At 37.9% G+C, this 26,633-nt stretch overlaps 3 protein-coding genes across 4 annotated transcripts; 2 read left to right on the top strand and 1 right to left on the bottom strand.

Moving 5' to 3' along the window:
• Positions 1–640: 640 nt before the first annotated feature.
• Positions 641–3,464, top strand: LOC146473078 (heat shock protein 70 A1-like). The gene has a single exon (XM_085118801.1). The coding sequence runs from the start codon at positions 866–868 to the stop codon at positions 2,789–2,791; it is 1,926 nt and encodes a 641-aa protein (XP_084974927.1). The 5' UTR covers positions 641–865; the 3' UTR covers positions 2,792–3,464.
• LOC146473077 (phospholipid phosphatase 5-like) lies at positions 2,883–12,009 on the bottom strand. Of its 2 annotated transcripts, XR_014866471.1 has the most exons (9): positions 11,893–12,009; positions 10,268–10,373; positions 9,206–9,293; positions 9,052–9,115; positions 7,005–7,129; positions 6,517–6,687; positions 6,327–6,350; positions 4,738–5,502; positions 2,883–4,702 (listed from the first exon to the last, which is right to left on the bottom strand). XR_014866471.1 is itself a non-coding variant. In XM_085118804.1 (8 exons), the coding sequence occupies exons 1-8, from the start codon at positions 11,970–11,972 to the stop codon at positions 5,324–5,326; spliced, it is 837 nt and encodes a 278-aa protein (XP_084974930.1). In that variant the 5' UTR covers positions 11,973–12,009; the 3' UTR covers positions 2,883–5,323. The 2 variants fall into 2 exon arrangements, 1 of the variants encoding a protein (XP_084974930.1); XM_085118804.1 differs by having other exon boundaries at positions 2,883–5,502.
• Positions 12,010–12,111: 102 nt separating this feature from the next.
• LOC146473076 (alpha-centractin) lies at positions 12,112–25,430 on the top strand. Its single transcript, XM_085118796.1, has 17 exons — positions 12,112–12,262; positions 12,409–12,473; positions 18,729–18,804; positions 19,294–19,332; positions 19,698–19,742; positions 19,848–19,889; positions 20,179–20,241; positions 20,411–20,472; positions 21,039–21,161; positions 21,795–21,888; positions 22,543–22,578; positions 22,694–22,750; positions 23,068–23,148; positions 23,355–23,448; positions 23,563–23,624; positions 24,113–24,153; positions 24,710–25,430. Exons 1-17 carry the CDS (start codon positions 12,215–12,217, stop codon positions 24,810–24,812), a joined length of 1,131 nt encoding a protein of 376 aa, XP_084974922.1. The 5' UTR covers positions 12,112–12,214; the 3' UTR covers positions 24,813–25,430.
• The last annotated feature ends 1,203 nt before the right edge of the window (positions 25,431–26,633 follow it).

Below are 26,633 nucleotides of genomic sequence, written 5' to 3'. Positions count from 1 at the left end.
TATGGTCTTTTTTTGTTATGGCTTGTAGACCGTAATAGTTTCCAAACTATGACATGGAACAGAAACTCGAAATTGAAGCACCCGGTTAAATCGAAAATCACGCACCCAAAAATAACACGCGAAAATGAAGCTGATCTGACAACACTGACTATATGACGAAAATGAAATATAATCCGAGTACACTCATTATTTCAAAATACTTGGACAACAAATGACAAAAAACTAAGTTGGGAAAATTATATTTCGATATGAACTATACCATCACCAGACTAAAAAATATGCATGCAAGGAAGGTCTTAAATAGCCTGAATTAATAGAGAATTGAACAGAATAATGTAGATAAAAAAAAATTCCATATTAATGCATTTATTTTGTGAAATCAAGTAGTCAGAAACGAACATGTAGAGAACTCAAATCTGATCACTGAAACTTCAGTGGTTCAACAATAAGATGATCCGCTATTTCCTTATCTTTTAACAATTGCAATGCTGTTCCTATATGATATTGAATATATTAATTCACATTCGTGAAAACTCAACCATTTGCGGCATTAAAATCGGTCAGTGTATATCTTTATAGGGAAAATTGTATTTATAAATATTAAACCTTGGGTTACCGTAGGATGCTTCGTTTTCGAGTGTCAGGGTGCTTCAGCATACATGACTTCACTTACCCAAAATAAAAGCACCATGATTGGTTTATCTTGAATAAAGTGACGCCAGCATTTTTTATTTCTAGAAATCTGATATCTGGGAATTTTGCAACAGCAAGTATAAATTATCGGCTGTTTTCACAACACCGTTAAATTTTGCTGAGAACAGAGGTTACTCTTCCAGAACAAAGAACTTTAACAGAAACTCCGAAGATGCCAGCCAAGTTAGCTCCTGCGATTGGAATCGACCTTGGAACAACTTATTCCTGTGTTGGAGTTTTCCAACATGGTAAAGTTGAGATCATCGCTAATGATCAAGGAAATCGTACAACTCCTAGTTACGTTGCGTTCACTGACACAGAAAGATTGATCGGAGAGGCAGCCAAAAACCAAGCAACGTTGAACCCAAGGAACACAATCTTTGACGCAAAGAGACTGATCGGTAGGAAATTTGACGATCCTTCAGTACAATCTGACCGAGGAAACTGGCCTTTCCAAGTGATCAATGAAGCTGGCAAGCCTAAAATCCGAGTGCAGAACAAGGACTCTTGGAAAACCTTCGCTCCGGAGGAAATCAGTTCCATGGTGCTTATAAAGATGAAAGAAACAGCTGAAGCTTACTTAGGACAGACAGTTCAGGATGCTGTCATTACAGTGCCTGCGTATTTCAACGATTCCCAGAGACAGGCCACTAAAGACGCTGGAATCATAGCAGGACTGAATGTTATAAGAATCATCAATGAACCAACAGCTGGCGCTCTGGCTTACGGCTTGGACAAAAACCTCCAAGGAGAAAAGAATGTACTGATATTCGACCTGGGTGGAGGAACATTTGATGTGTCTATACTGACAATCGATGAAGGATCGCTGTTCGAGGTACGATCAACAGCCGGCGATACACACCTTGGTGGAGAAGATTTCGACAATCGTTTGGTGAATCACTTTGTGACTGAATTCAAGCGCCAGTTCAAGATAGATCTCGACGGCAAAGCGAAAGCCATACGTCGCCTTAGGACTGCCTGTGAAAGAGCCAAGCGATCCCTATCGTCCAGTACACAAGCAAGCATTGAGATCGATTCACTGGCCGAAGGAATTGATTTCTACACCAAGATCACACGTGCCAAATTTGAGGAACTTTGTAATGATCTGTTCCGTTCGTGCCTGGAACCAGTGGAAAAGGCGCTCCAAGATGCTAAACTCGGAAAGTCCGAAATCCACGAGGTTGTCCTAGTTGGCGGTTCCACGAGAATTCCAAAGGTACAGCAGCTTCTGGAAGACTTCTTCAATGGCAAAAAGTTGAACAAAACCATCAATCCTGACGAGGCAGTAGCGTATGGAGCTGCAATCCAGGCGGCCATTTTATGTGGAGATCAAAGTGCTGAGATCAAGGATGTTCTGTTGCTTGATGTTACTCCGTTGAGCCTTGGTATAGAGACCGCTGGCGGAGTGATGACCCCACTGATTAAACGCAACAGTCGCATTCCAACCGACGTTTCAAAAGAGTTCTCTACCTACTCAGATAATCAGCCAGCTGTCACCATTCAAGTGTATGAAGGAGAGCGAACCATGACTAAAGACAACAACCTCCTGGGCCGATTTGAGCTGTCTGGAATCCCCCCTGCTCCAAGAGGCGTGCCCAAGATTAAAGTCTCCTTTGATATTGATGCCAATGGAATCTTAAACGTCTCCGCCAAGGACGAGAGTACTGGAAGAACTAATGCTATCACCATCACCAATGATTCAGGAAGACTCTCCAAAGCGGACATCGATCGAATGGTGGCTGATGCCGAGAAGTACAGGAAAGAAGACGAGATGCAGCGTGAAACCATTGAAGCCAGAAACAGTTTGGAGAATTATGTGTACAACGTGAAACAGGCGGCAGAAGATTCAAGTGCAGAGAAGAAGCTGAATGCTGCTGATCTGGAGACAGTAAAGAGCAAGACTCAGGAAGTGATGGCTTGGTTGGACAGAAATTCAATGGCAGAGAAAGAAGAGTATGAAGAGAAAAAGGAAGATTTGGAACGAGTGTGTTCTCCTATCATGGCCAAGCTACATGGACAGCAGCAGGAGCAGGGGCAGGAGCCGGAGTTTGACAGCACTGCTGATCTGGATAGTCCGATACTAGAAGACGTGGATTGAAATGATCTGACAGAGACATTTGGATGCAAAGTAGTGAGCTATGAACTCAAAAACATTATGAATTAGATGATGATCGTATGTTTTCTTGAAAGATAGTATGACATGTGTGCGAACTTTTTTTTATCGTTTATATTATCAGATTAACAATTTTTGAAAAATAGACTTTCTGGTTATTGTGAGTCTTTAAACTGTTTTCAATTGAGTGCTTATTTTGAGGTTGTAAAGACATGCTGTGGTTCAATTTTATCCTTGGGTTCAATTTTTATTTTTCTTTGTTTTTGTATATGGTAATGTATAATAATGAGTATCAAACAGAGAAAAATAAAAATTGAACCAAAGATAAAATTATACCAGCATAAAAGTTAATATAAAGTAGTATGTTTTTACCAACCTCGTTCCCAGGGTCTCTCATCTTCCCGCTCCCTTGAGCGGGGGCGGGAAGATGAGAGACCCTCGGAACGAGGTTGTGTTTTTACTTTGCTGAATTGTAGAAATGCGTGATCGCCCTTGATGTGCAACACAAATAAAAGCTTTAATTATATCTAAATCCAAGATGTGCTTTATTGACGTGTCTGAAATTTTTTCTGCACAGCGAAATGTAATTCTTTGTTTTCACAGGGAGTGACACAGGCATACCTGGAAAAAGGAAATTAGAGTCTGCCTGTGTCACTGACTGAAAAAAAAAAAAATATTTATTTGCCGGGATAAACAGAACATCACATTTCTTTCACCAAAATGGGCTTGGTACCAACTGGGGTGGTCGTTATTTGTTTATGTGGATAATTTACCCCAGAGCCAGTTCCCCGATGATTAATGATATTTTTATTTTTTTTCGTGCAAGGTTCGCAAATTATTAGTTCCGCGAAAATTAATCCACGTGGTCATGAATCTGAACGTATTGGTTACTTGTTTGTAAAATTTACGTTCGGTTGTGATATAAAAATAACGCAATTGGATAAGCACTCTGTCTTCGTCTTTTGTATTTTGATGAGATCACTGACAACAAAACTATATTTTTCCGCTTTACGAGGATCGCAAGAAAGTTACACGACTGGGTGGGGTGTTGAGGGGCTTGGGTGTTCCCTTGTTTAGGCTAGCTATATACGTCGCAACAAGTGGAATATTTAGTGAACGGCTTAGATTGTAACCACTTTGGTCCGAAGTCTGAACACGGACATTTATTTTATAGGCCGGCCCTGCAAACGGTTATTGAAAAGTTCCATACAGTATTGTTTTCAAATAAGGTCAGGGTTTGGGGAACCGGGTCGCACATCAAGCCAAAAATTCAGAGAAATAGGAAGCATTCAGTTCTGGGAACGGTTTTACATGCTTTAAAGTAATTAGAGAGATTTAACATTTCGTTTACGGCAACCGGAGAACGGCAGAAATGACCACGGGACCATGCCTATCCTACATTTGCCATTCGCTGCTTAGTTTCTCAGACAGATAATTGAGTATTTTTGCACTGGCATCAGCTTGAATCAGTCTTCATTATTCTCATCTATGTACTTATTTAGTTGAGAGAAAAATTAACGGGAATATCACGTTCGCCGTTTGCCGCAAACGCGATTCTAAATCTCTGTTGCTGCTATTCTAATGCGGGACAAAACCTTACTATTAATAATTTCTCCCATCATTGGTGGGTAGTACATTCAGTACATACCGAGTTTGTTTTACATGTAAGTGGAAGCTCGCTTCGGTGAAATAAATGATGGCTATGAACTCTCGGATCGCCAGTTTTTGACCCAGCGAAATCTGGAGGTTTGGGGTGGGTGACTGACACGAGAAATTATAAGAAGCGGCGGGCACTTCCAGAAGCGGTGGTCATTGTACGGCATGAGGCCCGCTTAATAAATACAGAATTGCAATTTTTTTTAAACAATGAATTATCTGTTGACAAACATGTCAGCCCTTTGCGACTGGTTGGTTTGCTAATCACATCAGACTTTCTAAAGGTTATGTTTTTAGGCTGGTATAAAAATAAAAATAAAACAAGATGTCCCTTACCCTAATGGCATCTTTGCGTGATTCTTAGTGTGGCCTCGGGGACTAATAACCAGGGGAGGGAGGGGATGTATTCAGAATTTTACAGTATACACTGAAAGCTCGTGTATCACCATTTTTGACTATACTGGTTTACCGAGGTCACTGTCTCCTCCAACAGCAAAATGCTCCCTTAAATAATGTCTTTGATGGCATTGAAGGAACTCGTAAGAAGAAGCACTGCACAATATCACACTTAGTTGGGGTACATATCTTGTGGTTCAAAATTGTCTTCGGTTTAATTTTTTTTCTTGGGTATGGTAATGAATGATAACGAGTCTGAAACTTATTTACACCAAGGATAAAATTAAACCGTAACATATATATTGCAATTTGATTAACTTAAGGCATCGGACTATCGATGAAGATATTAATTTTTGGAAATAAATAATACTTTAGAGAGGGAAAAAGAAAGCACAGAGCCTATCATTTTTTCCCAACCGAGACAATAATAATAATAATTTTATTTAATTAACTCTTTCCCATTTGTCAAAGTGACTTTGTCACAACAGGATGTACTGATTTAACTTCTCTAAGAGTCATTGGTAAAAACTGATCATGTTCATCAATATGCTTGATTGGTGTGACTGTGCAATATGGCATATGGCAGTGAGGTCTGTTGAGGGCAGGATAATATTGTCGATAACAAAGATAAGCAAAGAACAGGCCTAGAAGAACAACAAACAAACAATAGCAAACTATTAGAATGACAAAGATTTACAATTAAACCTTTTCCTCCAGTTCTAGGCATAATTTCAGAGGGTTGTCCAATGCGCCTAAAATGAGTTGAATCATCTAGGGATGGAGTTGATTCGACTCACTGGTAGTCATGTCGAGAGAAACTTAGACAAAATTACGTGTAGATTGTTGGGGGGGGGGGGGAGGGGTAGAAATGTTTGCAAATTGAGATAGGTTCATTTTAACCCATTAGATGAAAGTTACCACAAGCACACACTTTAAGGACGAGAAAGGTTCATGTTGTTGCCCATATGATCCCGTGACCTGACTTCCAGTGAGTCGAATTGTCTTGGCTTATAATTGATGTAGAACAAGTACAAATAAAAGGTACAGGCATATAGGGGGGACGAGGAGTTTTTTCCTCACACCAGCACCTGAGAATCTGGTACCTGTTTGGGCAGAAATTAAACAAATGGCTGTCCTTTAGTCTAGTTCTACTTTAAATGTTAAATTCCATCAATTTCTCCAAAACTCTGGTTGCTATCTATGTAAGAATCATCAGCCCTTCTAGCCAAAACCTTGAAGCCTGGGCTTCTCCTAGAGTTGCAGCTTAACTCAGTTACATGACTGTCCGACTTACTTTACTGTAATCCTGGGAATAGCATTCTATGGTTTGAACATCTATTGAGCAGTGCTATTCAATGGGGTGGTTCAGCTTTTGTCAAGTAGATAGGTAGATATCAAGGCAGAAGAATTTAACAAAAGTAACCTTTTGTATGAAATTGTTGCTTTGTAGTTTTTTCATTGAACCTACCTATTATTGCACCAACTGTAATATCTGCAAAAGGAAAAAAAAAAAAGCAATGGTAAGGAGAAGGGAAGGTATGTTACGTGAATCAGAAATTTGATGGGTTAAACATTTTAGAAATAGTGGTGTTGTGTTTTACTCTATACAATAAAATTACAGTGTAGACTCAACCATAAGTATAGATGAAGTAGAATACCTTGCCAATGATGCCGATAATCTGAATATCTGGTGAGTGCAAGAGCCAGGGCACATGTGAGTGGAGCTAAAGCAACACAAAGTTTCCAGCCTTGACCTCTTCCTTGTGCTTGGAAGCAGTGTAACTTGCCCGCAAGGTAAAGTGAGAGAAAACCAAGGCCACTGAATGCAACTATACACACAGAGAGAATAAAGCAAAATATTGGCCATTTTTATACTAGAGGACGCATTATCCGTTTGGACGAACTTGGGCAAACATTCGTTGTTCGTCTGGTTATGTGTCTCCAGTGAAAAGATGGGCACAAGACGCATTATGTGTCTGGACGAATTATCTTCCATTGTCCATCTTGAATGACCCACGACAGAAGATAGTTTGTCCCGATGCACAATGTGTCCTCTAGTATAAAAATGGCCATTACTATTGCATGCGATAAGGAGCATTTAGCTCTTTAACACATCCCACCTTACTAAACAAATACTGCAACTCACAAGATGAGTGACCACTTGGAAAGCTCTTTCTGCCTTGTTGAATCTCATCAGGATCACCATCACAATCCATGCTTGGTGGAATGAGTCCATTAGGATAACAACGCCAGAAGTAATCAGGTCGTGGCCTGTAAGAACAACCACAGGACTTGAGAAGAGATGATGACTTTTTCAAATAACAGAAAATTTAATAGCAGCATGAATATTTGTAGGTTAGCCATTCATTTTTGATAAAATTTTGTCACATGCATCCCAACTTGAGAAAGGGAGATTTATTGGAAGGTGGGTAGGTGGGTGGGTGGGTGACCAGGGGTTAAAAAGTAAAAGGGGACTTGATTGGTTTTCAATCAACTTGAGAGGATGCCTGCTAATACGTGAGTACTTTTGCGCAGTTTATGACTATGCAGGAAAAGCAGATTTTAGTAAGGACTATTGGAATCCAAGAAGAAAATTGGGGGTAACGATGCATTTTACAGAGATAATTAAGCAACAATAATTATATAAAGTGTTGAAAGACTAAACAATGTATAGACTTTTTCCCTATTTTATTGAACTCTAATTATCTCCTAAAAATGTGCGGTTACCCCTGCCGTATTTACCCGTGTATAATGCGTGCCTATGTATAATACGCACCCCAATTTTGGACCATGTTTTGGAAGAAAATAAAAATAAGACAGCTCAAAATGAAGGTTAAATCGTATGGATATAAATTTATTCTATGAACGAGCAAAGTACCGGTAACCCATAAAACGCTGGCACCAATGGTTTCCTGCCTTAAACTGCCCTGCTGGAATTCTGTATTTATCCTGCTTTGCTGTTTGGAGTGCTTTCAGTCTCACCATCAATGGTAAAATAGCGAGGCCATTGTTCCGTTTCTCCGTGATCCATTCGAGAACATCGATCTCGAGTTCTGGCCATGCCGCTTTCTTGCCGCGATTTGCTTGCTTCAGTCTTGGCATTTTCTCCAGGTTCTCCTTGCTCTTTCTCCAAAGTCGGACGTTACTCTCAGATATTCCAAACTCTCATTCAGCAGCGCGATTTCCATGCTGTTCGGCGTAATTGATGATTCATAATTTATCAGACACTGTGTAACTTTGACCCTTTGTTCCGGTGAGTTTCGTAGCCATGTTGATGTTTTGATCGCTTAGAATTGATCGTTTTGTTGATCAGCTGTTGCTGTTGCATTTAAGTGCTTGTTTTAATTTATTCACGGATCAGAGTTGTTAAGTTTCCAATGGTAGTTTGTTTTACTGTTAAATTAAAGACCACTTATATCGCACCGTTCAGTGTCTTTGTTATGCTAAATTGCGTGTGGGCCCAAACAAAGGATTCAGCGTATAATACGCATCTCAATTTTAGACGCTAATTTCAGGGAAAATAAGTGCGCATTATACATGGGTAAATACGGTAATTTTCTTTCAGGATTCCAATTCTGCATAGTTATAAAGCACACAAAAATATCTTTGTTTTAGTGGCACCGCCATTATGAAATCCTAGTTTGTCGGACCATCCTGATGTGAGCTGGGTGGGTGACTACACCCAATTCTTACAAGAATATTATCAAAGTCAAAGAAGGTAAATAGCACCTTCAGATGAATTATAAGGACCATCAGCTCATATTGCAACCTGTATGATGTCATAGTAAATGTGCCTTTGGATTGCTTTCAATTGATTCCTTTTTATGCTACAGTGCACATCTCAAATCCTAAGTTTGGTTTAAATAGTTATAATTTGACCAACCTCCAAATAAAGCTACCTTTAACAAGTATAATAGAAATATGAGTAGGAGGTTTAGAGAACAAAAACCTTTGTGGATAAACAAACTGTAGGTGATTGTTTCTATTGCTATTTCAAGTTATGACACACTAAACAAGTGTTTCAGTCTATTAATTCTATAGAAACACATAGATCTACTAAATATTCATAATTATTTGCTTTATAATAAATAATTTATTATAACCCCAAGACAAAATTTCCTAACCACCACAGAGTGTGCATTCACTAAGCATTACGTGTATTTTATAATAATTGCTTAAAAGTTAAATCTTACCTGCCTACAAGAATTTTAATTATATTTGTGACATCTCCATTCAGTCCAAGAGTTAATGTTAAAGCTGGAAGATATATAGTACAAAGAAAATCATTAACTGAATAATAAGTGACAATACTAAAATGCAAATAAGATTATTGAAATTTATTCCTACCAAGAAGTGCTTGTATGCCATCAATGCGGTCTTTCCTTAAAGTTGCCAGAATAAGGATCAGAGCAGTTGGAACCATTGCAGAAATTACCTATCAACAAAGATAGCAAAATATGTTGTCAATAGTCACAAGAAACTACTTTAAATATGTAAAACAAATGCTGATACATTTGTATGTACACAGTGTTACTAGTAATTAAGGGTGGTAAATAGTCTTTCAATAAAATATTATATGGGTCTTGCAAAATTGTAGCCAAATTTCAAAGTGGGGTGGCTTAACCTCATACCCTTGGGTATTTTTTGGAAGAGAAAGGAATTTTCCAAGACTTATTTCTTGATTGACATCTTTCTAGCCTCTGATAATTGCTAAAAAAGTAAATTTATTAATTGATTCTTCAAGTTGTTTATCACCGTTCTTTATTTAATGATTAACTGCCCTGGGGGCTTATTTAATTTTGGGCCTATGAAGGTGGGCACTTATTTTTTCCCAACACTTTCACCAAGCAAGAATATTTTTAGAGAATAACAAAACAAGGGATAACAAGTTTATTTCACTTCAACAAGACAAACAAAGTGCAAAAGCTAACAGGAACAAGCCATAAACAAAATAAAAGTTTATTGACTATCGTATCTAAAACCATTATTTTGGAACATAACTGATGCTTCTGTTATTTCACGTTGGGCTAGTAGAGAACTATTTTTTGTTGGGAGGGGGTGGGGTGGGTGCTTATTAAGTTTTTTGGTTTTCAGAGTGGAGGTTTATTCGAGGGTGGGCGCTTATTAACTTTTTGGGGTTTCAGGTGGGCACTTGTTTGAGGTGGGCGCTTATTCAAAGGTGGGCGGTTAATAGGATAAATAGGGCATCTCCAAGAAATAAACGTAATAAGAGTAAAATGACTGACCCATACTATCATGTTTAAATCCAATATCAGGCTGAACTTTTCTCAGGTTTTTCATTGCAACTAATGAAGTTATTAATTTCAATAAGAACTAGATAATCATATAATGACACTAGCGTCTTAAACATGACTCAAGCCAACATTAACTAACAAATGAGACACTCACAAATAACATTTCTGTGGAAATTGTGTTCTGTGACTTGGGATTCTTATACAACCACATCTCTTCATTGTGAATGATACGGACAAATGCTGGTGTATATTCTAATGCCCTGAAGAAGAAACACACAGTAATATATACATTTAAGTGCCAATGGTACAGTTATAGGGGAGCAAATCCTGCAAACACCAAGGACGATCAGTATTAAGCCAATGGTTGAATTATAAGATGTAGTCTGTTTGTCTTGAGTGCAGTACTCAAATAAAAATTTCAGTCTGTGAGAGTTGAACTAATCACCTTGAGTTCTCACTATGAACTTTTGTTCCATCCCGTTATCCCCACCCACACAAAACTGAATCCTTATCCTGGTTGTGATTTGTACCATGGTTATTTCATCCTGTCTAATAGTAATATCAGTCACGAAACAATATTATTGTTAAGAAACGTCTTCGGATAAAATTAGACGTCAGTTCTTAGTTACCAATGGGAGACTAGTTAACAAGCCAGGTATCATGTTAGATTTATGCATGGTTTAATTCAAGATGTTAACATATAATCCCACCTCCTCCTGGTCACACTCACATCCCAGAGCCTTGCGATTTTGATGGTCTGTTTACCACCTCCTCAGCCCCTGTTTCTCGAAAGTCCCAGAGTGATTTGGTTTCTTAACAGAAGTCAATAGGCCTTATCACGGTTTTCAACACCATTTTGACGAGTAGGCAAACACATCTTGAAATAAGTGTTTGTATGGAAATCCGATGTCAAATAACTTTCATTGAACATCGCCTCTGAAAAATTCATGAATTGCAAACTTTTGGCACTTGGAAAAGGATTTTAAGAAAAAAAATTGGAGGGATGTAACTGTGCCAGAAAGTGTCCAGTCGTTTTTTGAACTTTCCATACCTGTATTTTTTTTTCCGCGTACTATTTTTGGTAGCAGTTCATGGCTGGTTCACTATACAGACAAATGTATGGAAATGTCAAAATGCAACTAGATGCTTTCTAGCACAGCTACATTCCTCAGTTATTTTCTGTATAATCCTTTGCATAGTGCCTAAAGTTTCCAATTCATGAATTTTTCAGAAGTGTTGTTTTATGAAAACTATTTGACATCGGATTTCCATACAAACACTGTTATTTCGAGCCTGTTTGTCTACTCGTCAAAATGGCGTCGAAAACCGTGATAAGGCCTTAATTTTTGTTAGCTTTGAAAACTAAATTTTAAAATCTTATAATTCTATGGAAACATTGGCCAAGTACCGTATCTGTAATCACTGGGTAATCGGCGAAAAAAAATTTAAAAATATACTTATCGGGCCCGGTAAGTTACCGGAACTTTCGAGAAACGGGACACAGAAAAGCTAGGACAATTCTTGACATCAACTAAAAATAAACTGCTTCGTGTTTACTTCTGTACTTTACATCACTCTGCTATACTGTAGAACACTCTGCTACCTATCGAGATATCATTGAACAACAACGGTTCCGTTTGCATTTTCGTAGGCTCGTTCCATAAAGTGTTCACATGCATGAGGTGGCGATTGGTTCCACGTCAACTGTTTACTTTCATGAAACAGGGGGCTGCATGCCTACGATACTATAAAAAATATAATGGAATATGAACTACTCACATAAATATAGCGAAAAGAACAAGTCGTGCTCCAATTTCGGCCAGTAAATTACAAGAACCATTACTTAATTTACCCGCCATCTTCCCGGTCTTTGAGATTGCTCCTGGATAACATGAAGTACTGACCGCCGATTGCGTTTTTACAATATTTGTTTGGGTGACCACTGAAAAAAGTTTGCTTACGGGCTCCGTTTGATAAACCAGCACCTGATTGGACAGAATTTGTCACGTGGAGGGAAGGCCCTTCCGCCATTTTCCTTTTTGAAAGCGAACTTCATGATTTTTCCAGTGAGTTTGGTGTGAATATTACCTTGATCTGAAATATGGATCAGTTTGACGTGATAGCAAATCAACCCATAGTCATCGACAATGTAAGACTGATTTTTACATCAATGTTTGACATGCAAAACCCGAGTAACGTTGAGTTATTGTATCGAGTCATGTAAAACAAATATGGCAAGCTAACTTGCAGAGAAGTCAAGATTTATTCACGTAACATTTTCGTTATTGTTTATAGGGATCAGGAGTCGTCAAAGCTGGTTTTGCCGGTGATCAGATTCCCAAATACCATTTTCCAAACTTGTGAGTATTGCAGGTTTTGTTTTCTTCTTTTCACACAAGCTTAGAGTCTATAATTCAGCTTTTGCTCGAGTAAACAATATAACGATTAAGTACAATTGTTGAAGTTTAATTGATTTTAAAAATTTCTTCCAAATTGTCTGTATGATTTGATCCTGGTTGTGATTATAACATAGGAAAATAAATAGATAATATATTAAATTTCCTCCTGCCGAGAAAATGTTCGATTAACCCATTGCCCCCTGAGAGTGTGACGCGTGACATTATGCTAATTTCCTAGAAATTTTGGAGTAAAGACTGCGTGATCCAAACGCTTGAAATAAACCATATGCGCAGTAGCACTATAGACGGGGTCAGGTTTCAAAGCAAAGCTCACCCGAAAGAGGAGGAATTCTGCTGCCGGAAAGTGTAAAAATTTTATCATATGATGCATGGACATATAGGACAGGGAGAAAAGCACAAATCAAATTAATTTTTTTTTGTGTTTTATGCGCGGCGAGCTCCAAATATGAATAATTAGCGGCCGCATAAAACTGTCAAGACAGGTCATGTCAAGAACCGAAAATGGGTAAAATCACTGTTGTATACATCAAATATGAATTTTAACAGTATTTATTGAAGTTTTCTTACCGATTCAAGGCCATTAAAGGCAGGCAAGGATAAGAGAAGGAGAGAATGGCTCGAGCCGCACGAAAACTCTTCGTGAAAAGCAAAGTACAAACGCATCGCATCGCAAACAAAAACTCACGCAGCGCAAGGAACGACAAAACAAGCAAGTGGAGATTCCAAACAAGTTTTATTTACAAGATAAAGAATTCGGCAGCCAAAATGTGACAAAAGACGCTATTAAATAAAAACTAAAATCGTGCCAAATAAAGGCCAAAATTGTGTGACCGGTCCAATCCAAAATGAGATTCAAAATACTATATTCTACGCATCATTGAAAAAGAATTCGCAGCGAATTGCAAACTAGTGAAACGTGTCACCAGGGTTGTAGCTAAGAAATTTGTCTGCCGGTTAACTGAGAAATTGAGCCGGCTAAAGAACGCGCGAAGTGCCTTCTGCCGTCGGCATACGTATGGGAGGGGGTCGCCCCCTCCCATTAGGGGGTCTGGGGGGCCTCCCCAGGAAATTTTGAAAATTTTAATTCAATTTGGTGCACTCTGGTGAAATCTAGGGGCTCTTTTATGCAAAAAGAAACAACCATTAAAGAGAAGGTCAGCTGTGGTGCCGCAGTTTGAAACGTGTGGTACAGAGATTCACTCTGAATTTATTCAAAATTTTCTCCCTCGCTTTGACATTTCCATATTTCCTTCGTGTGGTTTTCGTTGTTTGGTGTTCCTTGAACTCTATACCAGGTCTGTTCACTGTGCCCCTAAGGAGAATGACAGACCTTCTGAGCAGACAGTGCTTTGTTTTACTTCAGATCGTCAATCTATGCTGTTTTCTTAATTCTCTTTTTGGTGAGCTCACTAGAAGAATAGTTCTTTATTTAAACACGGCAAAATCCATCAGGAGTATAAAAATTAGAAATAAACTAACTCTCCTAAACAAAATTCAAAACCTAACTACAGCTAATCTAATCTAACTAAAACCCGTTTTTTAGGAATACCGTGCATACTCTAACATTAAAAATGAAAGATAAGTGCTTTTAAGTTTGCACTAGAATATCAGAAAATCGATTCTTATAAACGCTTAGAACTGCAAACAAAAGAGCTGTCCACTCGGTCGTTCAGCTGTTAATCCAGTTTCGCGGGTTTGTTCACGCGGTTTCTCATTCGTTCGTTTTCGCCGGCGAGCACTTGGCGGACCGTTTACGTCACTGGTTTTTGGTTTCTGGTTTGTTCAGTTGTTCCTCCGTTTGCCCAGTTCTTCTTGCTATTCATGAACATAAACATATTATAAACAATAAAATTTAACCAATTAAAAGCTGTATTAAAACATTACGAAGAAGTTCCTTCATGTTTTTTTTCTCTGTCATGCTACAGAGAAAGACTTCTTCTTTCTCCAATCTGACACAAATACCTGGTAACAAACTCGTTTCCAATCTTTCGCAACGCCTTTAATGCGGGGGCTACCAAGCTTCGTGTCGACAAGATGGCGGACGCAGAAAACGGAAAGAGGACACGGTAAACAAGTTCTCAAAACAAGACTTTATTTCAATTACTTTACGGCATCGATACTCAAGGTAGTCAGGAGTTTATTCAACCTTTTCACTTAAAATATATTATTCTAAATCGAACAATTGCTTGTGGGTAACTAAAGAACTGTTCATTGCCCTTTTAACCGTGTGCTTGCCACCCAAAATTCAGCCGGCGATGACCTCTTTCCCAGCCGGCGAATTTCGCCGGCAGCCGGCGCTTAGCGACAACCCTGTGTCACTATTGGCGGCCAAAGGTTATTTACCAAGAAAAGATCTCAAATATTGATTAGGCCAAAATGCAATGAAATCATGATCGTATATACATTTGAAACTCACCGATAGTTCATAGATCGCTGCGTCGAAGATAGGGACTCGGGTTATAAAGAATGCAATTTCAAGCCGCGTGGTCAAGAAAGCAAGTTTTGTAAAGCGCTACACTACATTGTAATGCGCCGATCAACTCGAAACTTCAACATCCCCCCCCCCCCGGGCAAACCCCGGGCATTTGAACTTTTGAAGATTGGATCGTTCAAATTTCCGCCCCCTCGGGCCAAAATGGTGTTCAAATGCCCTACGTTATCGTCAGATTTGTCTGTCAAATGCCCCTCCTAAAGAACAATCGTTGTCGGCTCCTGTCATGAGTTACTACAAAAACCACAACTTTAACATTGAAACTAATGATTGGAAATTGAATTTATTAAGTCGGACAATGTCAATCAGCAAGTGTAAGCTGTTCTAACTCCGAAACACGGCAAAGGTTGTTAAAATGAGTTAGCCGGCTACGTAGACTGTTCGAGTGGCAGGGTATTCTGCAATTTAAGCCAAAGCGGTTTTTCATTTGACAGTGTTTATTTCTTTCACTATTCACTGCAGGACAAAGCCGCAGCTTGACTCATTGTATAAAAAATCTACATCGTTTATATACAATCTATAAAAAATAATTAATATTTAAGCACTCTCACTTTTGAAGACCTTTTTTTGTAATGCTGTATCTCTTCCTTTAAACTCTTCCATCTCGTCCAAACACGTGTTTATAGCTGTTAGCGACTTCGGCGTCCCCCCAAAAAAGCGATTTGAAACCTGACACTTCCGGTTCAATTTTCCCCACCCCACCCAGACAAGGTCAAATTCCCCACCCCTGGGAAGGCCTTACCTGTCAAATTCCCCACTCCCGGGCACAGAAAATAGTCAAATGCCCAGGGTTTGCCCGGGGGGGGATGTTGAAGTTTCGATTTGATCGGCGCATAAACACTGAAAAGTGTGTCTCTACTGAACGCCCCCCACTTGTTTTCCTACCCACCCTCTTACAATGCACACAAACTTTCTTCCTACCTTCAATTTTAACAATAAAATGCTTCCCAATATTTTCTGGGGTGACCGACAAATTTTCAATCTTGCGGCGCTTAGCTGACTTTGAAAAGGCGATCGAAATTGTCAGCACCGCGAGCGGGCTCCTTAGTTGAATCGTTAAAATGCAAATATTGACTTGTTTCCTCAAATCTGTTCTTAGTCATTACCCTTTTGATACCCTGGTTGCCAAAAAATAATCGTTAGACCAAAATAAAGCGTAATTTGGGAGGCGATTTATCCCCATGATCAAATTTATCCCGATAAAAGCCTTTCATTCCGCGCGCGTGATTTGATGAAAACTAGCAAATCGATCGCCTAACTTTTGCTGCGTGTAGCGATTACTTTCCTCTACAACTCTATCCCACAAACCATCTCCTAAAAAATTCAAAAAGACATCTAATTCGGAAGGATTATCTAAGGCTATATTAGGACCAGAAGCTGCCACGAACGGAGGAACTTGAACATCTGAGAGGTGAGCCGTCCATCTCGCTTCTTCTTCTTCGTCGTCTGTCAATGGCTTGGCTGTGGAACTTGGGCTTCTTCTTGATCAGGAGCATCTTCTTCGTCTTCTTCAGCGTCTAGGCCCTCGAAATCTAAATCCGAATTATCGTCACTACTAGATCCTTCCTCCATAAACCCAACAAAGCTTTCTTCATCCCCCAAGTCCCCAAAAAGCGCCGCTCATTTTCTAACGCATTCGCCATTGTCTTGTAAATTTCAATTGCCTCGCGCGACGAAAAAAAATTTTTTTTAACGACCTTGTGGTGCTTGACATGACCTGTCAAAAAATGCGCAGAAGATGGCATTTGATTGGTTAACCATCTCTTTTGATCTCCATGACAACAAAATAACGAAAAAGCCACCAGGGGGAGGTAGAGAGGCGAAAAACCAGCCGCCATTTTGGACGGGCGGTCTCGGGCGTTTCAGGAAATTCGGGGGTTGTCGGCGCACAGGCGGTTACGGGCGTTTGAGGGGTCAATGGGTTAAGCTTAATTATCTTGGTGAGTTTATGAAATTGAAATATTTGAATTTTGCAGATGAACGATTGTATACATGAAAGACCATTTCTAAAAAGAAAGCCAGACAGATTTCCACACAGCCCCATACCTTAATCATACACAGGGCTCGAAATAATTTCCTGAGAGTCTACGGACATGATGACCGGCCAAATTTATTTTAGCTGACGGTCATGTATCGTTTATGGCCAGTCAAATTTATAACGTAAATAACTCTTAAAACAGGGGCCCATGAAGCAAAACTGGCGTTATATATTTCCAAAAAAGTCGTTACTTAGAGCTTATAGCACTTTAAAGCACTCATAGTCAAGAATAAAAAATAGATTACAGTGGCAAAATGAAAATAAGCTTATGTGTATTAAAATAAACTAACTAATAAATTAACTAATATTTGTGAAAATATTTTTAATTTTGTGACTGGAAGTGTGTGAACCCTGATGTCTGTTTAAAAGCGCGAATTGTAAACAATGGTTCTAGTTGCATTTCACCCAGGATTTCAGATCAAAGTTCCGCGATACACAGCGACTTGCTACATACTGATAACAACTGAATCAACTGAACAGCATGGAAATTTTAATTTATTTCATCTTCAATACGATTGAATGTGACCGGTCAACATGACCGGCAAGACGAAAGGTTGACCGATCAACTCCCCAATCATTCCCGACATTGTCTGTTAACCAGCCATTATTTTGAGCCCTGATACATGCAATAGTCTCGTTCTATTCTTCGTACATAAACAATAAGCATGAATAGTGTTTGAGTCAGAAAATCTTTGTTACTTAATGTTTAGGGATGTGTATAAATCTCGCCAAGAAAGCCTTTAAGAGTAATTCAGGCTTGCACTTGATTCAAATTAAAGCCAGGGGGCTGTTTCTCAAAAGTCCTGGTAATTTACCGGGCACGGTAAGTGTCTTTAGTGATAAATGCAAGTCAATTTTTGTTAGCTTTGAATACTAAATTTTAAAATCTTATAATTCTATGAAAACATTGGCCAAGAACCATGTCTGAAATCACTGTGTAATTGGCAAAAAAAAAACCTTTAAAAATATACTTATCAGTCCCAGTAAGTAACCGGGACTTTCGAGAAATGGCCTCCAGGACCCTGCTTGGGGTCATGTGGCTAAATCCCTTTCAAGCCTGGTGCTTCCTGAATGCATAATCCTGATGGTTCCAAATCCTGTCCAGGCCTGTTATTAGAATGGATCCCTAACTGTGCTGGTCTTTTGTAAATAGATATTTGCTGCATTATAGGCTTGCTCTGCATTAGTGACATAAGAATCACAGTCATGTCTGAGTATATAAAAGCTTGAGTTGAATACGGAGTTTACACTCTTATTGCTGCCATCATTGATGGAAATTACTAATGTCTGGCATGATTCAATTCACTGGTGATTACTGTATTTGTTTGCTTATAAGCTGAGCTTTTTTCCCCAGTACTTTAAACACAGTTTCGGAAACATGTTTTCAAAGAAGGGAGTTTGGCTTATAGCTGAGAGTTTCAGTATTTTTTTCCTTGCTGTGTCAAGAACAAAAGAAAATCATCATATACATTTCTTACTCAGCTTGTAGCCAAGTCAGTTGCATCAAATTAAAACAACATGTACATTTAGTAGCCAAGGGGAGATAGTCTCTTACAAGAGCAGTCCCTTAGGAAAGTTCAATTTATTGTTCATGGAGTAGTTGCCCATCATAACAGATTGTCAGTATGGGAAAGCTCATTAACTCTGTTTGCATTGGGATTTTTAGTGTTGGCCGTCCTAAACATGTACGAGTCATGGCAGGTGCCTTGGAGGGAGATATTTTTATTGGTCCTAAAGCTGAGGTGGGTGGAGTGTCACAAATTATTATGTACTTTGAAGTCAATTAGTACAGTATACATAGACGAGTCACAGTTTTAATTTTTTGGCTGAATTATACCTTAAACAAGAAGAAAAAGATGTGCCTAGGTATGCCACGGGACTCGCAGACCCATTTGTGAAAATTAAAAGATCATTTTGCAAGTTAGTCTTATCACCAAATTGATAACATTGACCTGGTTAGAGTGATGGTGTGATGTAGTCTGTAGAGTGTTCACAAACCATTTTCCCTGATCACCTTAAAAACTGACAAAAAAAGAGAGAGAAAATTAAAAATAAACATGTTATTCGTTCACTGGCCTAGGCCGGTCCGTATAGGAAAGGCTGTGCTCTCAGTTTTGAGTACGGTCCTCAGCCGTGTACTCAAGACCTCGGCCACAGTTTTTCCATATATGGACCTCCAAGCTGGTGAATAACATACATGTATATTTATATTATGAATCCTTCCTTTTCAGGAACACAGAGGCCTCCTAAATATCAGATACCCTATGGAAGTAAGTGAAGAATTTTCCATAGTTGTCTCTGTAGAGCTTACTCTTACCAAATTGAACAGAGCTATAATGAGCTTGTTAGACCATAATATTTTGATTCCCAAAAGTGATAAAAATCTATTTTCTGTTTATTATAAAGTAACTAAGTATACTGTTAATGAGACATTAATGCATGTGAAAAAAGGTCTTAGGTAAGGAACGATTGTACTGATGGACTGGGATTGCCAAATTCTCAGAAATACCTGCAAATTGCTTGAAGGTAATGAAAAGTGTTTAGCTGTGAGAGCTCTGAAATGGCTACATGTCAGTTAGGCTGTTCATCTTATGCACATCCTAATTTATTACCTGGTCACGGCTTTACTTTTCAGCATGGTGTTGTACGGGATTGGAATGACATGGAAAGAATATGGCAGGTAGCAATATTTATTGGGAATTTCCAAGCACATAATTGAAATTGATTATTTTGCCTTTTATCAGACCATGACTAACCTCTGATATTTTATTTCTTCTCTTTCAAGTATATCTATTCAAAGGATCAACTTCAGACATTTTCAGAGGAGGTAAACATATTTCATAGTCTTGTCATTGTCACTGTTTACAAAATTATAATATTGTTATAACATAACATAACATAACATAACATAACATAACAACATAACATAACATAACATAACATAACATAACATAACATAACATAACATAACATAACATAACATAACATAACATAACATAACATAACATAATATTGTATCATATAATATAATATTATATAATGTTATATTATATTATTGTTTTCTCCTGGGACTTCATTTCATTGTAATTTTTTTGTGAATCTCTGTTTTCTGTTAGCATCCAGTCTTACTGACAGAAGCACCTCTTAATCCAAGGAGAAACAGAGAAAAAGCTGCAGAGGTTAGTATTAAAACAATCAAACTGTTAACAGTAACAATGTATTTTAAATTTAATGTTGTTATAAAATCCACAACAACAGGGATCCAGGAACAGGTTCTTTGCAATGGTGAGGAAATGTTTATTGACAAGTATAATGTACCCTCTGACAGTTTGATGTATTTTTTTCTAGATATTCTTTGAGACCTTTAATGTACCAGCCCTGTTCATATCTATGCAAGCAGTGCTTAGTCTGTAAGTAACTAGTCTTCATTTTGTACTGTCTTTATTTGTCAGACTTGTGTTTGTGGCAGCAACAATATTATTGTTAATTTTTTGTAACAATGTGCCTTAAGGAAAATTTTAATTTGGCATGAAAAATTCTAAATTAGCATTATTATATTGTTGATTTTATGTTGCCCATGACTGGCCAAAATTGTTTAGGACATGTTTTGATGCTGTATGTGACAATACAATAACAGATTTACTCAACACAATGAACCAATCAGTCAAGTACAAGAAAATGGTGGCAAGCATGGAAAAACACATACAAGCAGGATTGGTTTTGATTTTAGTTAGACTGATTGTTTGAGAAAGTGGCATGAGTTTTGTTAACCAGTTACAGAGAGAAGTAAAGCAAAACTAAAATGAATGCAAAATTACTTTTGACGCCCCTAATTGAAGAGTGCTCTAACAGTTTGTCATATTTGGATGCCATCTATGCAAAGCCATGCCATCTTAACAGTGAGCACTGTTCATAGTCCAATAGTGTGATTGAAGCAAACAATGATGTGTTACATTTTGTTGTTGTTTGTGTTTAGATATGCAACTGGTCGTACCACGGGTGTGGTGTTAGATGCTGGTGATGGAGTGTCTCACTCGGTGCCTATCTATGAAGGCTTTGCTATGCCACATTCTATCATGAGAACAGATATTGCTGGCAGGTCAGTGCTCTTACAGTTTCCTTATGGAATGTTTTTGTTGTGTTGTTGACTGCTACATACATTGTACATGTATGTTGGTAAACGTTTTTATGGTTCAGTAATTATTGCATTTTATAAGCTCTGTAACCTCCAGGGCCCGGTTGTTTGAAAGCCTATTAATGCTATTCCCCGATTAAAAGTTAACCGGCATTTTCATCTTGCTTGATAAAAAAATGTTTTTAAAAACTGATGTTCAACATAAGGTTAAGAAAAGTCTAAGTCTAAACTGAAGGGAAAAATCTTTTTAAAAATTACTATTGATCAGTAATTAAACTTAAACTTTGAATCAAACTTCATGTTAACCCAAGATTAGCTTAATCGGGCTTTGAACAACTGGCCCCAGAGGTAAATTTAGTCCCCTTTTCCTATTTGGGTGGAATATTGGAAATTCCATGCCATTTGTCCCTTATCAAGGAGAGTCACACAGCACTGTAAAATGGCAAGTGTGATCTCTTTCAGGTGATCCCAGTTGGGATTGTTTTACATGCAAATGGTAAACACCCACTGACGTTTCTCAAAGGACCAATCATCCTGTCTGTCTTTTGAATATGGGACACTCCTCATTTGTTTTCTATGCAATTTTTATATCAACAGAGATGTAACATCCTTTCTTAGACTGCTTTTAAGAAAGGAAGGCTTCAACTTTCATTCTTCTTCAGAAATGGAAATAGTAAGAACTATTAAAGAGGTGAGGCTGTTATTGTCAGACCTTATTGATTATTTTATACCTTTTTGAAAGGTTTTTACAAAATGTTTTTTACAAATAATTATTTGACAGTCAAGTTTAAATATATTGGCAATGTATGGTGTAATAATTATTAACAAGAATTGGCTGTGAGGAACCCACCTTGACCTCATCAAGAAAAGAGTAGCATAGAACCGTGTGAAGTGGCAGTCTGGTTTAGAGGAGCTTTCTACCCCTGAGAAAATTTAAGCCCTAAGTAAACACATGAAGCATGTAGCTACCCCATGTTGACTGTGACCAATGATATCAAAACAGCTGCCATCAGTTCTTTGTAAATTGTATTCTTTGCACCTTTTGTTCTGTCTAAGTTAGCTTGCTGCACATAATGAGCAGTTGCCACAAATTATTTTATTTGTTTGTTGGGAACTTTCAAACAACTTCGGACATTTTACATTTTTAAAATTTCTTGGTCATTTCATCTTTTTATTTTTGTTTTTATTAACCTGGCGTGATGTCACTAAGTAACTTTATCAACTTAATCGTTGCAAATTGTAAATGTCTGGGGTGGAGTAGTTAGCTTTCTTGCGCCTGAAATGTTGTTCACAACACTGGAAGTGTTAATTTTCTAAACATTTAAAGTTTTGCTTTTCATTTCAGCGTGCTTGTTACCTAGCATTAAACCCACAGAAGGAGGTGAGAAAGTATTCAGATGCATGCTTATTAAAAGTATTTGTGGCTGCAATAGTTTTAAGACAGTATTTTTTTTTTCTAAAGGGAAATTAATGATAATTAAAATTCAACTTTACAGGAGTCAATAGAAGGTGAAAGAATGCAGTATGTACTACCAGATGGAAGCATGCTGGAGGTAACACACTAAATTATAACTGTTCTTTGAATATTTGGTTATTTTTTAATGCTTTAAATTTGTTAAACTCAAAGCCAATTGATTGTAGTGTCTGAACTCTCTCCCCGATTAACATTTTCAAACAATCAGTAATCAAAGCTAAAGGAAATATATATCATACTGTACCCTACTGGTATTGATGAATTTTGGGAAATGACTTTGCAAGAAAACGGAAGTTTGAGATAGCCAGCAGTAAAAGGTTTAAGTAAAGGTGCAACCTAAACAGTAATCACAATAGCAGGAATTCTGAAATGAAGATTGTCTTGTGTGTGATCCAGGTTGGTCCAGCACGTTTTAGAGCTCCTGAACTTCTATTTAGACCTGATCTGGTCGGCGAGGAGTGTGAAGGAATCCATGAGGTAGGAAATATAACATACAATAAAATATTCCTTATCAAGACTGTAATGACAATTGCATTTACTAGGCATGTTGAAAAGATTTGATTTGCTGTGTCTGTCACCCAGTATGCCCAGAAGAATCCTTATTTGTAGCAAGCTCAGTTTTTGTCCTAACTGCGTGAACATTTTCTGATAAGGAAGCTGATATGATATTTTACTTTTTTTAGGTACTAGCCTTTGCCATTCAAAAATCAGATATGGATCTTAGACGAGTTCTTTATTCAAATATTGTGCTGTCTGGTGGATCAACACTGTTTAAAGGTAACATTGTAAAAAAAAAAACAACTCTTGTATTTCTACCAGTATATTTTTGTTTATTTATTATCGGACACTTGTTTGCTTGACTTGTGTAAGAGTGTCTTGTTCTTCATGCAGGATTTGGTGATCGGCTGTTGAGTGAAGTGAAGAAACTAGCACCAAAAGACATCAAAATTAGGGTATGTTCATTGAATTTTCATTGAATTACCTAGCTTTGAAGGAAATTAAGAAAACCTATTTCCAGATCTAGCTACAGCTGTAAAGTGATATTTTGAAACAGCAACTTGTTGTAGTCACCTAGTTTAGTGCTCCTTTCTGGTGCTACCATTGTTGCTTGTAAAAACCATTTCTAGTGAAATCCCAACTTATTCATCATGTTGCATGCTGCAATCCATTTTCTACTTGATGTGGTATTTTGTTTATAAATCTCACAGTGTACCATTTATGAAAGGGTTGTTGATTATTTTAAGATCTCTAGACAGGTTTTCAGGTTATTGAAGCTTAGCAAGCTGTGAATACTTAACAACGGTAAACTCTTTGAGTGGTGCTATGAACACCCCCCCCCCCCCCCCCCAACCTCTCTAAAAACGCATTTTCACTGACTGCAGTTAAGCTTAGGAATGAGGGATGAGTTATACCAAATGGTCATTTATTTCATCTTTATTAGATTTCTGCTCCTCAAGAAAGACTATACTCAACATGGATTGGGTATGTTGGCATGTTTTTATGATGTTGTCACTCTGTACCTTGATTGTAAGACAATGAATGTTGTGCCATTAGTACGACTGATAAAAAAAGGAAAAATTCATGGGTTCACTGTAGCACTTAAACATACATGTACAGTGCAAAATGAGTTCTCTAATCCATCATTATGGTCATGAGTGCTATCAGCACAACATTTGATTTTGTTGTACCCTTCACATTGCTGCAATTACCACCATAACCACCCACGACTTGCTCCCATCTGGCCTCTCAGTTGGTAGTAGAGCATCAGTTGATCCCAATCTGGAAGTCATGGATTCGATTCCCGTTGAGGTCAAAGATTTTGTTTTTTTACCTCTCAGTCATAGATTCCTTGATCCATCTTTTGATTGTAAGACAGGCAAATGTGAATGTTTTAACTCTCATTTAAAAACTGCACTTATCAATAATTACCTAGCGTTATGAATATATTTTATTGCCCTTGCATAACACTTCTTGAGAAGCCAAGAAACCTTGAGGATACAAGGCTCGTGGATGCTAACTCCTCCTCTTTGCTTTTCAGTGGTTCTATTTTAGCGTCGTTAGACACATTTAAGAAGATGTGGGTTTCCAAAAAAGAATATGATGATGAGGGAGCCAGAGCAATACATAGGAAGACCTTCTAACTTATCTGATGCTGAACTCTTTAGTTTAAATTATGTAGATCACACAGATCAATTATGCAGACTGTACATATGGACTGTTATAATATTTGAAAATTATTTGGTTTATGACAATGATAGTCAAAAGAGACCTTTAATTTTCAGAGGAGATACAAACTTCTCCCTTAGTTTTCTTTGGATATCTGTACATGGAATGCCTCCAAAGGGCTGCCTTATTCTTTCTGGAATCAGATCATAACCAAGCAAAGCTTGAACCAAATTCTCCCCAAGAGGGTGGTAGGATTCAGTTTTCCACAGGGAAGCAAACTTAGTCAGACCTTCTTATACTGAGAAATGGCTGATAGTGGAAATGTAGCATTCATGTCAGAAATAGCAAGAAGATGGTGTTCTTCTTAAGACTTGGAAGGTTAAGTGTTTACTGTTGTTAAGGGCGTTATTGAATTGAAATTTAGGTAAAGGGTGAATTTGCTTGTTAAATAGGGAGTTTTATCGTAATAGCTGGTATTTTATTGAAGTTACAGTATGTGGAAATATCTTAATCCAGCTGTAACATATTGAAAAGTCATGACTGAAAATACGAAGCAAGTTCCCAAATCATTAAAAGAGTAAAAAAACTAGTGACTTTTGGCCCTTCTTTAATATCTCTGCAATTATAACATGCCTTGGCTGGTGTTTTCAGTTAAGACATGTCTCTGCGCTTTTCAGTCGCAATGGTCCACAAGAACTAGTAACTTCAACACAAATGTTTGTGGTTTTTAGGACCATCAATCATAACATCACCAATGCAGACCAATAAAGTGGATTGAAAATCACCAATCACGGCATCGCCTTTGTTTTCCAAGGCTTCTACTGTGGTGATGGACAGCAGTTAAAACTGTAAACGTTGATTGAGTCTTGAGTAAAAGAAATTGTTACTGAATAGGCACAACAACCTTCAAATGTATCTGCCTTGTGTCTATTATATGTGGAAGTACGGATGTATTCTCAGGCTGACTCATTACACTGTAATGTGCTCACCACCAGCTTAAATGCTATCTCGATTAGAAGCTAATCCTTAAGTTCTCTGATATTTTTATTTGTAAATTTGGCATGGGTCACTATTTCCTCAAGAACTTGTATGGTTAAGCCATTCCTGGTTTGCTTAAAATTTTAACACCTGTTGAAAAAGTACAGTGTAGGGGAGAGTAGATAATAACAATAAAGTCTTATACAAATGCCTTGAGTGTAGCCATTTCTGGAACATTAGATGTGGATTGTAGTAAATTTTGTTACAATGGAGCCCCATTGATATGACTGCATCAGGATGGGTTTGTTTGGCCAAAAATGAAGTCCTTATGATGTTGAGGTTGTACAAATGTATTAGCGGATTGACTGTAAATTACCACAATGACGTGCAGGGTATTATTATATAAAAACTAATGAAATACCAGATAAACTTTCGTGTGAAAACATGATATCTTCACACGTGAAAAGATCACCGTTGCTATGGTTACATAATAAATCGCGCCTTCTGCAATGATTTGGTATTTCATTGGTGTTTATATAATGAAAAGAACATTACATGCCCGCTTGGAGATTCGAAATTTCTCTTCTCGCCTTGAGAAATATTTTTCAACACTCGAAGAGAAATTTCATATTTTCATGCAGTCATCTTTCAGACCTGAATTGTTTTAGTTTATTACACTCCTATAATAGCTTGCGCTTGTTGTTGTTGTTGTTTTATTTCCCATGATTCCTCGCGAAGCGAGGTTAATAAATTTGTCGGGCCGAGCCGGCCAGAGCGGAGCTAAGCCGCGCGAATTCGAGCGAAAAATATATTTATGT

This window comes from Pavona decussata, unplaced genomic scaffold (assembly GCF_977016875.1).
Source record: "Pavona decussata unplaced genomic scaffold, jaPavDecu1.1 SCAFFOLD_95, whole genome shotgun sequence".
Taxonomy (NCBI): domain Eukaryota; kingdom Metazoa; phylum Cnidaria; class Anthozoa; order Scleractinia; family Agariciidae; genus Pavona; species Pavona decussata.
Note: the sequence above shows the minus strand (reverse complement) of the source record. Positions and strands in the feature narration are given on the sequence as shown.

Coding starts and splice junctions, on each gene's coding strand:
- LOC146473078 (XM_085118801.1), top strand. CDS start 866: ATGCCAGCCAAGTTAGCTCCTGCGATTGGAATCGACCTTGGAACAACT.
- LOC146473077 (XM_085118804.1), bottom strand. CDS start 11,972: ATGGCGGGTAAATTAAGTAATGGTTCTTGTAATTTACTGGCCGAAATT. Junction 10,374..11,892: donor GTTCTTTTCGCTATATTTAT/GTGAGTAGTTCA, acceptor TTTCTTCTTCAG/GGCATTAGAATATACACCAG. Junction 6,351..6,516: donor TTATCGGCATCATTGGCAAG/GTATTCTACTTC, acceptor TTCCTTTTGCAG/ATATTACAGTTGGTGCAATA.
- LOC146473076 (XM_085118796.1), top strand. CDS start 12,215: ATGGATCAGTTTGACGTGATAGCAAATCAACCCATAGTCATCGACAAT. Junction 18,805..19,293: donor TTATTGGTCCTAAAGCTGAG/GTGGGTGGAGTG, acceptor CTTCCTTTTCAG/GAACACAGAGGCCTCCTAAA. Junction 23,625..24,112: donor CAAAAGACATCAAAATTAGG/GTATGTTCATTG, acceptor CATCTTTATTAG/ATTTCTGCTCCTCAAGAAAG.